Below are 14,712 nucleotides of genomic sequence, written 5' to 3'. Positions count from 1 at the left end.
CAGTGGATAGAGCATTGGCCATGGAGTTAGGAGGACCTGAGTTCAAATCCGGCCTCAGACACTTACTGGCTGAATGATCCTGGGCAAGTCATTTAACCCTGTTTGTTAGTATCTTTCCCGAGAAAATCCCAAATGGGGTCATGAAGAGTCAGATATGACTGAAAGGACTGAAAAACAAAAATACCTTGATATAGGTCAACAGCCTAAAACCATGATAACCAAAGCAGCTAATGTGATCCAATATTTCGTTAAGAGAAGATTAGTGTTCAGAAAGCTCATAGTCCTGCTGAACTGCCTTGGTCAGAGCACATACAGAATATGGTGTTGATTTCTGCCACCACTTTTTAGGAAGACACAGATAAATTGTAGATGAGTTTCCCAAGGAAGGTTACCAGGATGGTATGCAAGAGTGGGGAACCTGAGGCTTCGAGGACACATGTGGCCCTCTAGGTCCTCAAGTGTGGCCCTTTGAATCCGAACTTCTCTAGGTCCTCAAGTGTGGCCCTTTGAATCCAAACTTCTCTAGGTCTTCAAGTGTGGCCCTTTGACTGAATCCAAACTTCATAGAACAAATCCTAGTGAAGTTTGGATTCAGTCAAAGGGCTGCACTTGAGGACCTAGAGGGCTACATGTGACCTCGAGGCTTCAGGTTCCCCACCCCTGGTATAGAGCTTTGAAATAGTGTCATATGAGTATCAATTGAAGGTATTAGGGATGCTTAGCCAAGAGAAGAGAGGACATAACTGTCTTCAAGGAAAACCATCCTTAAAGATTTGAAAGTACACCATGTTGCTGTTTTAGTTCAGTAATTTTTCAGTCATGTCCAACTCTTTATGACCCCATTTGGGGTTTTCTTGGCAGAGATACTGGAGCGGTTTGGTATTTTCCTTCTCTAGCTCATTTTACAGATGAGGAAACTGAGGCAAACAGAGCTAAGTGAGTTACCCAGGGTCACACAGCTAGCATGTGTCTAGGCTGGATTTGAACTCAGGAAGATGAGTTATTCTCAATCCAGGCCCAGTATTCTATCTATTGCACCACCTAGCTGCCCTGAGCTAACTAGCTGCTCCAAAGTATACAATATGGAAGAAGAAATAGACTTTTAACAAGGATACGTATCATTCTATACCCACCTGTGACCCCCAATATTTGGGAAATTCCTCCCTATGACACTACCCCTAGCATTAACTGCTTCCCTATTATCCCCAGATTGTAGTTACCCCCATTCCACTGGAAACTCTTCCTTTTAGGTCCAGCCATTAAAATTACTTAGACCTCACATTTTAACAAAAGCAATACACTTTCATTATATTAGGAAAAGCATGCTAAGATTGGTAGAGAACCTGAAATAAATATGACCTTAGCACTGATCCCTAGATAATTTCACTAACCTACTATTAACATTTCTCTATTCAGAAAAATATCTCTTGATATTTATGTGTTGTTTTCTGTCTTTGAACCATTTCTATATAAGTGAAAGAATGTTCCCTCAAATCTTAGTTTTGCTTTTTACTTATTATTCAAAAAAAATAGTCTTTGCAATGAACGTTTAAAAAGAACTTGGGTTCCTCATTTTCAATGTTTGCTGATCTCACGTAGGAACTCTGGCATATCAGTGAGCCAGTCTACTCTTAAAGAAGTCAAGTTGCCTCTCCTGAGCACATTATTTTTACGTGTTACATCCTTCTATCTTACCAGGGATAGAAAAGAACTCTTTGGTGAATTATAATTTGAATTTTAAAGCTACAAAGTATTTCTAGAATTCTGATTTCAGACACAACTGTTTCTGGGAGTATGATGCTTGTATTTTTGTTTGCTCAAATATACTAGATTGTAGGTTAAGAGGTAGAAAGGGCCCTTGGTAGACACCTTGGACAATGGTTAAGGCACTGAACTTAAGAATCAGGCAGATCTTGCTTAAAATCTCAGACACTTACTATATATATATCTCAGACTCTTGCTAGCTGTGTGACCTGGAGAAATCATTTCATCTCTGTGTGCTTCAGTTCCCTCATCTATAAAATAAAGATTGGAATTGGTGGCTTCTAAGATTCCTCCAGATATGAAATCTATGTTCCTATGATCTATTTGATAAAAAAAAATTAGTCCGTACCCTTTATTTTGTGGGTGAGGAAACTGAGACCCAGAGACAAAAAGTCATTTGCCAGAGGTCATACACGTAATAAGTTCTTCCATTGTAGCTGGTAGTTTTTTCTTTTTCTAAAATTATGAACTAAAAAAAAATCAACAAACATATTTTAATATACAAAGGACTGGAAAATGGGATTGTGTATGAAACTGGCAACTATTATGCACAATTTAAAAAAATTATCAAGTTAAACATGATAGTCAAAAAACAGCTCAGCTTGTCCATGTCCTATCTCCTCCAGAATTTCTTCCTTTTCTTTTCTGTGTGGTGTTAATGTTTAACTGACTTTTCTTTCTTCTTCTTCTTTTTTGTACCACTATTACTACCCACCTACAACTCTTCTCTGTCCCTAAGATAAAAGCCCTCCTTTGTAACAAATAAATGTAGTTGAGCAAAACAAGTTCACATATCATATCTGAAAATGCATATATCAGAAAATGTATGCCTCATCATGTACCTCAAGTCCATTACCTCTCTGGAGAGAAGTGGTTGACATGTTTCATTATCAGTCTTCTGGAGTCATGACTGGTCATTGCATTGATCAGGGTTCTTAATTCTTTGAAAGTTGTTTTCCTTTACATTATTAGAGTCATTAGATACCTTGTTCTTCTCCTGCTGCTAACTCCCTTCTATATCTGTTCATATAGGTCTTCCAAAATTTCTATAAACTTGTCTCTTTCAACATTTCTGAAAGAATAGTAATATGCTATTACATCCATATACTGTAATGTATTTAGTCATTCTTTAATTGAAGGACACCCATTTGTTTCCAGTTCTTTGTTACAAGAAAATGTACTCCTCTGAATATTCTTGTACATTTGAGCCCTTTGTATCTGTCTTTGACCTTTTTTTGTTATATACCTAATAAATAGTAAAAGTCAAAGTCAAAAAAAAAAAAAAGATTGGTAGAGAACGATTCTAGTGTGCGTCTATATTCTTAAGAAGCTCTTGGGAGATTCCTGGAGCCTCTCTGGAGTATTTAGAAGCCATGAGTGGGGAAAGGATAGTTGTATGACACCCTTATTTTCAGGGATAACCAGATTCTCCTAAATATGTAACCTTGGGAAAAATCAAGTAACCTCTCCAGGCTTCTGTTTCCTCATCTATTAAATGGAGGGGAGGAAGGGAAAGTTGGACTAGAATGATGACTGATAAGATATCCTTACTCTAACATCTGTGACTCTATGGTCCTAGCATTGTGGGGTTTTTGTGTTTGTTTGTTTGTTTGTTTTTTTGGTAGGGAGAAAGCCATGACTGGACCTCTCCGTTGCGAAGTGTAATAGCTACTCACAGGCCTTAACCAAATATTTGTCTGTGTGGGAGACTTTAACCTGGGCCACTTCTTCCCCCCATAGGGATACTGGTGACCCATCACTCCCTGGGGTTTGCCATAGTGCTCCCAGGCTTACTGGCAACTTAGCCCTACTGTAACTCAGGACTTCTGAACCCAAGCGATCTATCAACCTGAAGCACCTTCAATAGCAGGGATCACAGGTGTGTGCTATCATGCCCAACCTGATCTTGTCTAAATCAGCCTCATGAAATGCAATCCTGCCAGCTCATGCCCACCCAGAATATGATGGGGGCCCACTTGCGGAGATCTGTACACTTCTGTTTTTGTTCCTTTTACCCTTTATCATTATAATCAATTCTTTCCCTCTGTTTCTGTCAGGCATTTTGGGCCTGTGTAGCTTTATGAGTTTATTTTAGCTGATATACATAGATTTTCTATCACCACTTGGTGCCCCGACCTGCATAGAAACCACAAACACCTTTTCTCATTTGCTAGGTAGATGTAATAATATATGTTATTCTCTTATTTTGTCTGTCTAGATATTTGTGTATTTGAAATAATCTCCAAATTAATGCTGCCTCAGTTTTTGAGTTGCCGTTTTTCTCTGCTAGAACTTTGATGGAGCATTACTTTTTCTATTCTTTGTCCTTGTTTGTAAATCAAGGTTTTAAAATGATCATTTCCAAGATTTTCCTGTTACCTTACCTAAACTCTAACCCACTAACTTTTGTTGATTTTGTGTGGGTATATTTATTGAAATTTTCTAGAATTATTTTTAATGAACTACATAAATTGGTAGTGAATTCCTTTTTTGCTTTGGAGTGTTAGCTTTTCCTGGTAAATATATTTAGTGATATGTTTTACTTTGCACCAATACTTTCCTCTACAGATGTTTCAGTGTCGAATACTTCTTAATTCTTAACATGAAAGATAAACCTGTAAAAAGACATTCCTTCTTTATTTATATCCACTTATTAGTTTATTTTTCTTTGTACCAAAAAGAGTCTTTCATATTCTATCTACTTCCCTTCTCTGGGGAGATTTATTTCTAGTAATGTCATTGTCATTTCCATAGAGTTATCATTAGATAAAGCATACCTCAGATTAGCTCTTTTCTCGCTTTTCTCTTTCCTGGATAATTTCCTTAAACATATTGCTTTGTTATATTTCTTGCTCCAGTCCCATTACCATTTTTCAGTACAGATAAAATAAACTTGAAAATTTAGCATATGAAAAAGAGAATAAGTGATAGTTTTTCTACCACTTCCTCAATATCCTCTTACTATCTTTGGTTTATTACGTATTCTGAACTTTCTTTCTCTTCTTCACTCATCCTTTTGTAGACAAACTAAAATTAATTGAAAAGAGATGGCAATGGTGGTGGTATGATGATGATGGTGGTGATGATGGTGATGATGATGATGGTGGGTGTGGTGATGATGATGGGAGTGGTGATGATATTGATGATGGTGGTAGTGGTGGTGGTAATGGTGGTAATGATGATGATGGTGATGGGAGTGGTGATGATGGTAGGGGTGGTAATGATGGTGCTGGTAGTGATGGTGATGATGATGGTAGAGATGGGAATGATGATGATGGTGGGGGTGGTGATGATGGTGGTGCTGGTGATGATGGTGGTGCTGGTGATGGTGGTGATGATGATGGTGATGGGTGTGGTGATGATGGTGGGAGTGGTGATGATAGTGATGATGGTGGTGGTGGTGGTGGTAATGATGATGATGATGATGGGAGTGGTGATGATGGTAGGGGTGGTGATGATGGTGGTGATGGGAGAGGTGATGATGGTGGGGGTGGTGATGGTGGTGATGATGATGATGGATGTGGTGATGATGGTGGGAGTGGTGATGATAGTGATGATGGTGGTGGTGGTGGTAATGGTGGTGATAATAATGGTGATGGGAGTGATGATGATGGTAGGGGTGGTAATGATGGTTCTGGTGGTGATGGTGACGGTGATGATGATGGTGGTGGTGGTGATGATGATCATGGTGATGGGTGTGGTGATGATGGTGGGGGTGGTAGTGATGGTGATGAGGAAGATGGTGATGATGATGATAGGCATCATGGAATAGTGGATGGAGAGGACTAGCCTTGGCACCAGGAAGACCTAAATTCAGGTCCTACCTTTTCCATGTACTGGCTGAGGGACCATGGGCAAGTAAGTCACTTAAACTTTCAGTGTCCCAGACAATTCTCTATGACTAATTGTGGAGAGAGTGCTGACCTTGGAGCCAGGAAGACCTGAGTTCATAGTCATTCTCAGATACTAGCTACCCCAGGGCAGTCACTTAACCTTTGTGAGTTCCTGTTTCCTCATCTGTAAAACAGGGATACTAGTAGTAAGTAACTCAGGGTTGTAGTCAGGGTCAAATGAGATAATTTAAGTAAAGTAACTAAGTAAAATGAAAACGCCAGTTGTTGTTGTGGTGGTTGCTATTATTATTTTGTTGTTTTCATCCTTTTTAATGGGGCTCATGCAGAAATGATTGGTTTGGGATTGATTGCTATCCTGTTATTTGTCTTTTCTTTTTAATGTTCTATAGACTGTTGCACAGGTGGATAAAATAGCAGATCTTTGAACTTTACAAGTTTTAGGATAGAAGATTATCTTCTGTAGGCTCACTGAAAGTATCTTCAATTAAAATTCAGTAGCAGACTTGAGGCAGCAACAGGCTTGGAGTCAAGAAGACCTAAATTCAAATTCTGCCTCAGACACTTACTAGCTGTGTGACCCTGGGCAAGTCACTTAACCCCGTTTGCTCCAGGTTCTTCATCTGTAGAAAGAACTGGAGAAGGAAATGGCAAACTGCTCTAATATCTTTGCCAAGAAAACCCCAAATGGGGGCATGAAGAGTCAGACACAACAGAAAAGAAGACTGAACAACTGGATGACAATTTGGTTTGTGATAACTATCTGGTTTCTATACCTTTGATCGTATGAGTTCTCCAGATGCTTTTGAGGACTGTATTTGTAGTACGTAGATTTGTCCTCCATTGGGCTGTGAAAGATCAAAGAATAGTGGATGTGTAATTATGGCCAACAGGTCATATCTTGCTAGGCATTTGATACCCGATAAATTTTTATAGCCTGCAGAGTGGTTTAGCACCATTTCTATTATTTCCTTGCATGATATATATTGATTACTAAGTCTGGTGATCCTTAAGGATAATCCTTTCACAATTTCTGCTCCCTTCTCCATTTCTACAAACAAATCCGCATGATTCTGCCATTTGTTCGGTGGCTCTGTTGGTATGTTGTTAGCTGAGTTCATGCTGGTACTGTCATCCGGGCAGGACCTTTTGATTCCATCCCTGCATGTTAGCTTCTCATAAGCTCTCTCTAAAGGTAAACTTCAACCTTTCAATTACATTTGACAAGGCCAATGGTGCATTCTTGTCAGCCTTTACTATTCGGTGAAGTGACATCAGCTTGTACCAAAGTACAGGGTGTCCCAAAATTCTTAGTGCAGTTTTAAACTTTGGTAGTTCTATAGATTTTGCTAACAACATTGTAATAGAGAATAAAACATTATTACATTTATTAATTAAAATTATATATTAATAATGCTAATTTATAATAACCTATAGGTTTTAGATGAATTAATTAGGTGAAGATTTTGACTGTCTGGACCTGTCATTTTATCAATGTACTAAATGCCTAGTGAGGGACTCCCTCTATCTATGCAAATTAGCACCTGCTTTGCAGTTTATAGCGTGAGAGAGTTGCCTGGGTGCTTTGAAAATAAGTGACTTATCCAGGGGTCCTATAGCTGGTGTGCATCAGACTTGAACTCAGGTCTGCCTGATTCCAAGAAAAGCCCTCTGCTCTTTCGTGTTTCCTCTCATTATTATATATGTCTAGAACAGTGACAACAAAAAGATGATTGATGGTATCAGCTAATATTAATAGCAGTAATAATAGTACTGTTATTTGTTGTGGAGTCATTTTATTTGTGTCTGGCTCTCTTTGACCCCATTTGGGGTTTCTCTTGGCAAAGATACTGGACTGATTTGCCATTTCCTTCTCCAGGTCATTTTACGGATGAGGAAACTGAGGCAAACAGGGTTAATTGCCTTGCCTAGGTTTGCCCTCCTTGTGAATGTCTGAGGTCAGATTTCCTGACCCCCCTGCACCACCTAGCTGTCCTGTATTACTATTAGCTGATATTATATAAACAGGTGAACATCCACGAGCCTCTCAAAAGGAAATCCTGGTGGTCCTTTCCGTAGGATGCCATGACTCACATCCATCCTTCTACCAATTTTTCTGCTTGGGCAGGTAGGGCCTTCACGATCTCTCTGGAAGCAAGAACTCTTCTCTTTCCCATAAGTGTAGAAAGTAAATTTCCCCTCTCACCTCCATCTCTTCATATAGCTAGATAATTTTACACAATTCTTCACACTTTCAACTATAACTACAACCTATAGAACATACACTCCAAGGAAAGGAGACCGTTTCATTTTTTCTTCTATCTCCAGCACCTCGTATGGTTTATAGCATATAAGAGGTGCTTACTCCATGCTTGATGAATGAATGAACAGTTATGACAGTTAGGTGACTTGATGTCCACCCATAAGCAAATGTCAGCACACAAAAAAACTCTAGGCCAAGAAGTTGGTTGGTAGAAAACTTGGTCTAAGTTTTTTCTTCTGCGTAGGGAGTCCCAAATGACAATGGAAAGGCTTTTTGAGAATTATACACTAAGGGGCTTCAACTTTGTAACAGTTCAGTCACATAAAGTTTGTAAAAGCCTTTGGCTCTAAATGAACAATTCCATGTATTAAAAAAAAAACCCTAAAAAAACCAGCAACAACTAAAAAACTATTAAATCCTCCTAAAAAGGGGAAGGCCCAGCACCGTTAGAACTGGTCACTGTCATCTCTGGTAATTAGGAGTTACTTGATGATGCACCTGTGTGTATCTTTTAGCCACCCCCCTCAGGGATTTACTGTGTGTTGTGAAGCATTTATTTCGGATATTTTAGAATTCCCCTTAAAACTACAAACTGGTCATTGTTCCAAAATGTTTGACTCTGATCTGGTTATATGACCATACCAGGTCAAAGATGTGTTTTCCAGGGTGGTTGTTATTTCTTCATTGTTACAGCCTTTGAGTGGGTGTCAGTTCCGATACATGAATCGCATGACCTAAGTTTCTGCAGAAGCTGGGTTTTTGTCCCCACGTGGTACATACCCCGGTCTACCACCATTTATTTTCGGGCCTAATCTTAGCCCTTGGCCCCATGACCAACCTAGTCCCTAGAGATCTGGTGGCTCAAGATTGTTACTTTTGTGGGCCATTGTGTTTTGAACCGTATCTTGCACATGGGTGTGTGTGTGTGTGTGTGTGTGTGTGTGTGTGTTGGGTAACAGAGGAGTCTTGCCTTCTTTCTTACTGCCCACCCTACACCTCCTGATGATTGCTTTTCTGCCTAGCCCCCTTCATACCAGGCTGCTTACACTGACCACGGGTCCTGTTGACTTGCTGGGACACTCCACTTAGGGCCATGACTGGTTCTCCTTGACTGCTTGCCTGTCTTGCTGGTCCACTGCGATTTTCTCAATGAAAACATTTTTCTCCAGTTACTTCCTTACATGTGTTACCTCTTCCCAATGGAATGAAAGCGACTACAGGAAAGGACTGTCATTCTTTTGTAATTGTATCCCAAGTGCATGGTGCATAGAAAGAACTTAATAAATCCTAGTCTTCATTCATTCAACTCTCTCTTTCATGGGTCACCTAAAGCAGCATAGCAAGAACATTGGGTATGGGGTTGGAAGACCGATTCAGATCCTGGCCCTGCCTGCTTCTTCATCTATGAAATGATATTTACCTTATCTGACAGCATACTCTCCTGACACCCCAACTACCTGCCCAGGATACCTCAAGGCATCCATTGCTGGGATCTGTCTGGGTTACTGCCACCGCCTACAGGGGACTTTCATCTTTTGATCTCAGCTGTATCTATTTTGGTTCCTCTACTACCCACAAAGATTTAATACTGAAAAAGGTAAGACATAGGAATGAAAACAAGCAATTATTAAGTACCTCCTACGTGCCAAGCACTGTGCTACCTTCCTCATTTTACAGGTGTGGAAACTGAGGCAGAGGTTGAATGATTTGCCCAAGATCACATAGTAGGTGTCTGAGGCTAGATTTGAACTCAAGATTTCTTGACTCCAGGCTTAGGGCTCTATCCACCACAAAAGCATATAGGAAACTGGAGTATCTGTGGCATTCAAAGAGGTGTTTAAATCACTTAATGAAAAATTGTTCATGCTTTTTCTGTGCCTAGTTTAAAAGCACAGTGGGGTTAGGATGTGAAAATCTAATTTTTTTCTGTGAAAGATTAATGATTAAATTAGATTTACAGTATAGTAATAGTATTGGATACTTTTTTTTTTTGCTCTTAAAATAACATCCTCTTACTATTTTGATAAATGAAAACATACTCAAGGACCTGTCTGAAACTAAAGTTAATTCTTCTCATCTGGATCTTTAGGTTGTATCTCTCTTGAGGCAGGTAGGTTTGGTAGTGAATAGAGCGCTGGACCTGAGAGTCAAGATCTGAATTCACATTTTGCCTCAGATGCTTAACTATGGGATTCCTGGGCTAATCAATTAACCTCTCAGCCTCAGTTTCCTTATCTGTAAAATGAAGCTAATAGTACCTGCCTCCCAGGGTTGTTGTTGCAGGGATCAAAGGAGATGACGAGTGGAAAATACTTTGCCAACTTTAAAGTGCTATCATTTTTGTTATCAATGTAATTAATTACATCCTATACTCTCCTACTCCTCCCATTCACAATGATTCTTGCAGGATCTTTATTTCACATTCACTGAATCTAGGAGGAGCTAAGTATAGTTTTGGAGGCTTTATAGATTTCTTACAAAAAAAACTGTCTAAACTAATTTTCTTATTTATCTTACTCTTGATCTAAGAGCTCAAACTTCCAAAGATCTAGGCGTCCGACTAGTTAGAGAACGTCTGCCTGAGATAAAACCATCTTGAAGTAAAAATGAAAAGGAACTTCCTTCTAAGAATAAAAAAAGCTATACTTGTCTCGCTAATGATATGTAGCTATGGTTGTTTTGAACTATGTAGCTTTGGTGACACATAAACAAGTCTTAGTAGAATAAGACCTTAGAAGCCAATTTGTATTTTTTTTTTTTTTGCTATGGTCATTTCAAAACAAGACTTCATTCACCTTCAATGGCCCAGAAATTTGGAAAAGAATCTAGGTTATTAGTCCCCTGGCAGGAACGTGAACATACACGAGTGACCCAGGAAGAATAAGAAACAACACCCACAAAATTTTCTAATATCAAAATATAGCAATTTATTCAAGACACTGAATATGATCTGTTGATTCTCTCCTTGAAACAAATGAGTTACGACACACGAGGTGATTTTTAAGTGTGTGGGTGAGTAGGGGGTGGCGGGGGAACAAAACGGGTCGATGTTGACTTAACTGAACCTGGGAAATGCTGACGGAGAACCGAGTCTGGCTGCAAGTCTGACACAGACGATAAAAACTGCACAAGCCAGAATTCAAAAACTTCAGTGAGTGGCTGAAAACATTTCTGCATTTGACAAGAAACACAATTTTTTTTTTAAAAGGCAAAACAAAGATTTTTTTTTAAAGGAAAATATAACAAGAAACAAAAGCAGACCCTTACGTTGGACAAAGTGCACGTCACTTGGCTCTGAAATCATCTATATTTTTTTTTAAAAGACAAATCAAAAGTAAAGTCCTACAATGTAGCACGGGGTTAGTACGTGTTCAACCCTGTCACGTTAGGCCCTTTTTGTCCCCCCATGGGACCAACCCAATGCTTCCTAGGTGAAAGATGCAGTACTTTCTCACACTGAGCTCAGGCACAGGCCCTCCAACATGGCTCTTCACCTTTCCAAACCCAGCTGAAGACAGTCAGTGAAGGATAGATTTATTTAGTATGCTCACAGAATTAGGGCATTTGGTCACTAAGTCATTAAGTACTTCTTTCTCACGATTTTTAAGAATTGTAAACAAAGTTAATTGATAAAAATAAAACAAACTGTCCTTTGAATAGTATAAAGATGACTCCACTGTCTCATTGGCAGTAGGGCAGACATCTTGAGTAAGGAGTTACTCGATAAAATATTTGCTGAACTCATGAACAAGATGAATTTTTTTTTTTTTCTGATGGGGTTGATGGATTTGTGTGGGATCATCCACGCTCTTTTAACTGGTTCTTTGCAAACCAGTGGCATGCTTTTGAAAGACAGATGGCTAGGACGAAGGGTTTCATCTGTGGCCTGGAGCAATTTTCCTTCTGTGAGGCTAACGTAGCCTCCTTAGCGCGGTGCTCTAATCGAATCTGATCATGCAAACGGGGTTCAAATTTACCGAGAGGTAAAATGAAAATACTTTAGCAAGACCCTGGCTGCCCACATTAACGTTTAGATTGTCTGACAGGTTCTTCTTACCAGATTCCTTGCCTCCATTTTTTAGGGGGGTGGGGGTGGTCACTGGTGGTAAGCATTAAAAATGGGGCCATTACCTTCTGACAACATTCACTTGGATATTTTGAGGCTGTTACATCTGTACAGTGATTTACTTTGGGGGAAGGGTGAGTGTGGGGAAAGTCGAGAGAGGCCTAAAAATGGCACAAACTACGCTGTTCCACAAATATATCTAGACAGCACGGTAGGTGTCATGTTATTTAAAATCAATGAGTTGGGCCCACTGTCTTCTAAGAAGGGAATGGTGAAACCTCTAGCTTGGCTTTGTTTTAAGTGCCTGGGGAACAAGTAGCTGAAAAAAAAATACTCTCGTAAGCAGAGCACTTCATTGGTCCTCTAGAGGACAGATCTTGGATAATTCAAATACCCAAGTGGTATCTTGTTAATCATCCTGGAACAATTAATAAAAACAAAACAAAACAAAAAAAACCATGCAAGAGTTTTGGTAACTGCTTCAATTCTGTTCCAAAATACTGTTGGAAGCGCTTCTCATTTCATGGAGACTGGCTTCCCTCTCCACAGAAGACAATTCATTTGCTCAAGAATACCCCTGATCATCCATTCCTGGAACATGCACCCAGCTGGAATCTGTCTGTTATCAGCAGCCCACAGGGGCCCCAATTGCCAGACCAACCCACTGATCCCTTCCTAGGCTTGCAGTAAAATGCATGATTTAAAAAAAGAGAGCCTCTTCTCTCCTCTCACAAGTATTTTCCCCTATTGCTAATCTTAAAAATAGGCCAGTGTAGGGTTTTTGAAAAAATAGTGCAAAAGATCACCTGATCACAATAATATGGAGCTCTGCTAGGAACACAAAGAAATTACTATCTTAAAAACAATCGTAAAAAGATTTATTATTCAAACAAACATTCTCCCCGTTTTCTCTTCAGGGAAAGTAATTATAAAGAGCGGCAGAAATTATTAATAATATCCTACCTACATATTTCATCCTCAGGAAGGAAAAATCTTCCTCACATTTATTTTGGTTATTCTCTAAATTCTGATCTTGGAGCCTTTTAAAATCTACTCTGTGATGACTAGCCAATGGTAATCTCTAGAATGGTGATGATACCAAAGAGCTGTGTCTGTTACTGCAAAAGAAAAAAAAAGGAAGAATGAAAAAAAAAAGAAAAAAAAAAGGAATGAATAATAGTTGAAATCATGCCTTGGGGGCAGGTTTTAATGGCACCTTCCACACCTTACGAGTTTGCAAATTTCTGTGGAGTGCCAGTGCCTATAGTCTGTTGTTAGCTACTAAGGTGAATCTAAAGCTTGAAAAATGAAATACTGTACTTAGAACCAAGAGCTTGAATTTTTTTTTTTATGCACGCTGCAAACAAGCTGATGTGTTAATAACTCACACAGTAAGTGAGGGAGAGAAGGTTGATATCTGTTCAACCACATTTTTCCTATAGCATTTCATGAGGCAAAGAGGAATAGGGATACTGCATCTTTAAGTACTTCAAACTCTGTCTGTGTCTTTTACATGAATCACACAAATCTACCTATTTCTGGTGGCAATTTTAGGTTTTTAAAATTGCTTAACATAAAAAATATTTTTTCCAAAAATACTCCGGGTTCTTTCTCTTATAAGTCATCTTTCTCCTGTAAAAAGCTCCCCTAGCCCTCTACTCTCTCATAAAGCACTTAATACACAATTTATTGAAAGTGCCCCTTAGATGCTAAGGTCTAAATCATGGAGGACTAAAAGAAAGTGAGAAGGAGTGAATGAAGAGATGAAGGTGGGCATGATAAGAGAGGAGGAGGAAGAGGAGGAGGAGGTGGAGAAGGAGGAAAGCTGTCTTTCAAAAATTTTATCACATCCATCAGGCTGCATCTACTGTGGGCTTACTGAACAGATAAAAAGAAAACAAAACCAAAAAAAAGGAAAAAAAAGCAGCAGAACAAAACAGAACAGGGGTGGAAGGGAAATCCCAGTTCCAATCTAAGCCTGTAGGTGCCCAGGCTATAATATTCCAGCTGATAGAAAAACCATTGAACAAAAAGAATTCTAGAAAACAGAAAGTATTGAGATTACAAAGTCGCGCATTTCATCAGTACAAACATCTCTGAACGTCCTTTGGGAAAGCAACTGTAGTGTCCAAATTGGAAGGAAAAAAAAACACCACAAGGAGGAGGAATTTTTTTCCCTTTTGGTTTATCACAGCGTTTTGCTTTTTTTTTGTTTTGTTTTTGTTTTTTTGTTTGGTTTTTTTTTTGGCACAGCTTTCATGGTTTTGTTTTGTTTTTTTTTCCCAGCCATCAGAATGAGTTCTCAGATGCAAACCCAACAGTTGCAGTGTCTAGCTGGTGGCTTCATGCTTCCAAGGCTGAATGTTCCAGGTGGAAACCATCCTTTCCCCTGTGATATGACTGTGTTTGTGTGTATGTGTGTGTCTGTGTGTGTGTGTGTCTGTGTTTGTGTGTGTGTTTGTTTTACTCCTTGATGAAGATTACAGAAAAATACTAGACTCCTTGTGGCCCGGGAGAGCTGTTCTCATGGTACACTCTAACTTAAGTCAAGTTTGTACAGTTTTGAGCTGTTAGAATTGGTTTTGAAGAGTGCTGCTACCCCACACATTCACTGCTGGTCCATTTAAAAATTTCTCTATAGGCTTTTGCCTTTACTTCCGCAGATCTAGAACACAAACCTGGAAGGAAAGAGAAAGATGCCATTATTAGGACAGACTACGAATACACAATTATTCTGTGATCTACACCTTCAGTCTAATATCTTGCAG

General features: G+C 39.2%; 1 protein-coding gene across 3 annotated transcripts in view; it reads right to left on the bottom strand.

Annotated features, from left to right (window-relative positions):
- Positions 1–10,780: 10,780 nt before the first annotated feature.
- TBL1X (transducin beta like 1 X-linked) overlaps positions 10,781–14,712 on the bottom strand; it is a 377,352-nt gene continuing 373,420 nt past the window's right edge. For 2 of the 3 annotated variants that reach the window (XM_036744224.1, XM_036744223.1), the window contains exon 18: positions 14,245–14,622. In XM_036744224.1, the coding sequence (XP_036600119.1) occupies positions 14,596–14,622 (27 nt within the window). In that variant the 3' untranslated portion in view covers positions 14,245–14,595. Of the gene's footprint in view, positions 14,623–14,712 lie in introns of all 3 variants that reach the window. The other variant, XM_036744222.1, reaches the window with a different exon arrangement.

The sequence above is a fragment of the Trichosurus vulpecula genome, chromosome 2 (assembly GCF_011100635.1).
Source record: "Trichosurus vulpecula isolate mTriVul1 chromosome 2, mTriVul1.pri, whole genome shotgun sequence".
NCBI lineage: Eukaryota > Metazoa > Chordata > Mammalia > Diprotodontia > Phalangeridae > Trichosurus > Trichosurus vulpecula.
Note: the sequence above shows the minus strand (reverse complement) of the source record. Positions and strands in the feature narration are given on the sequence as shown.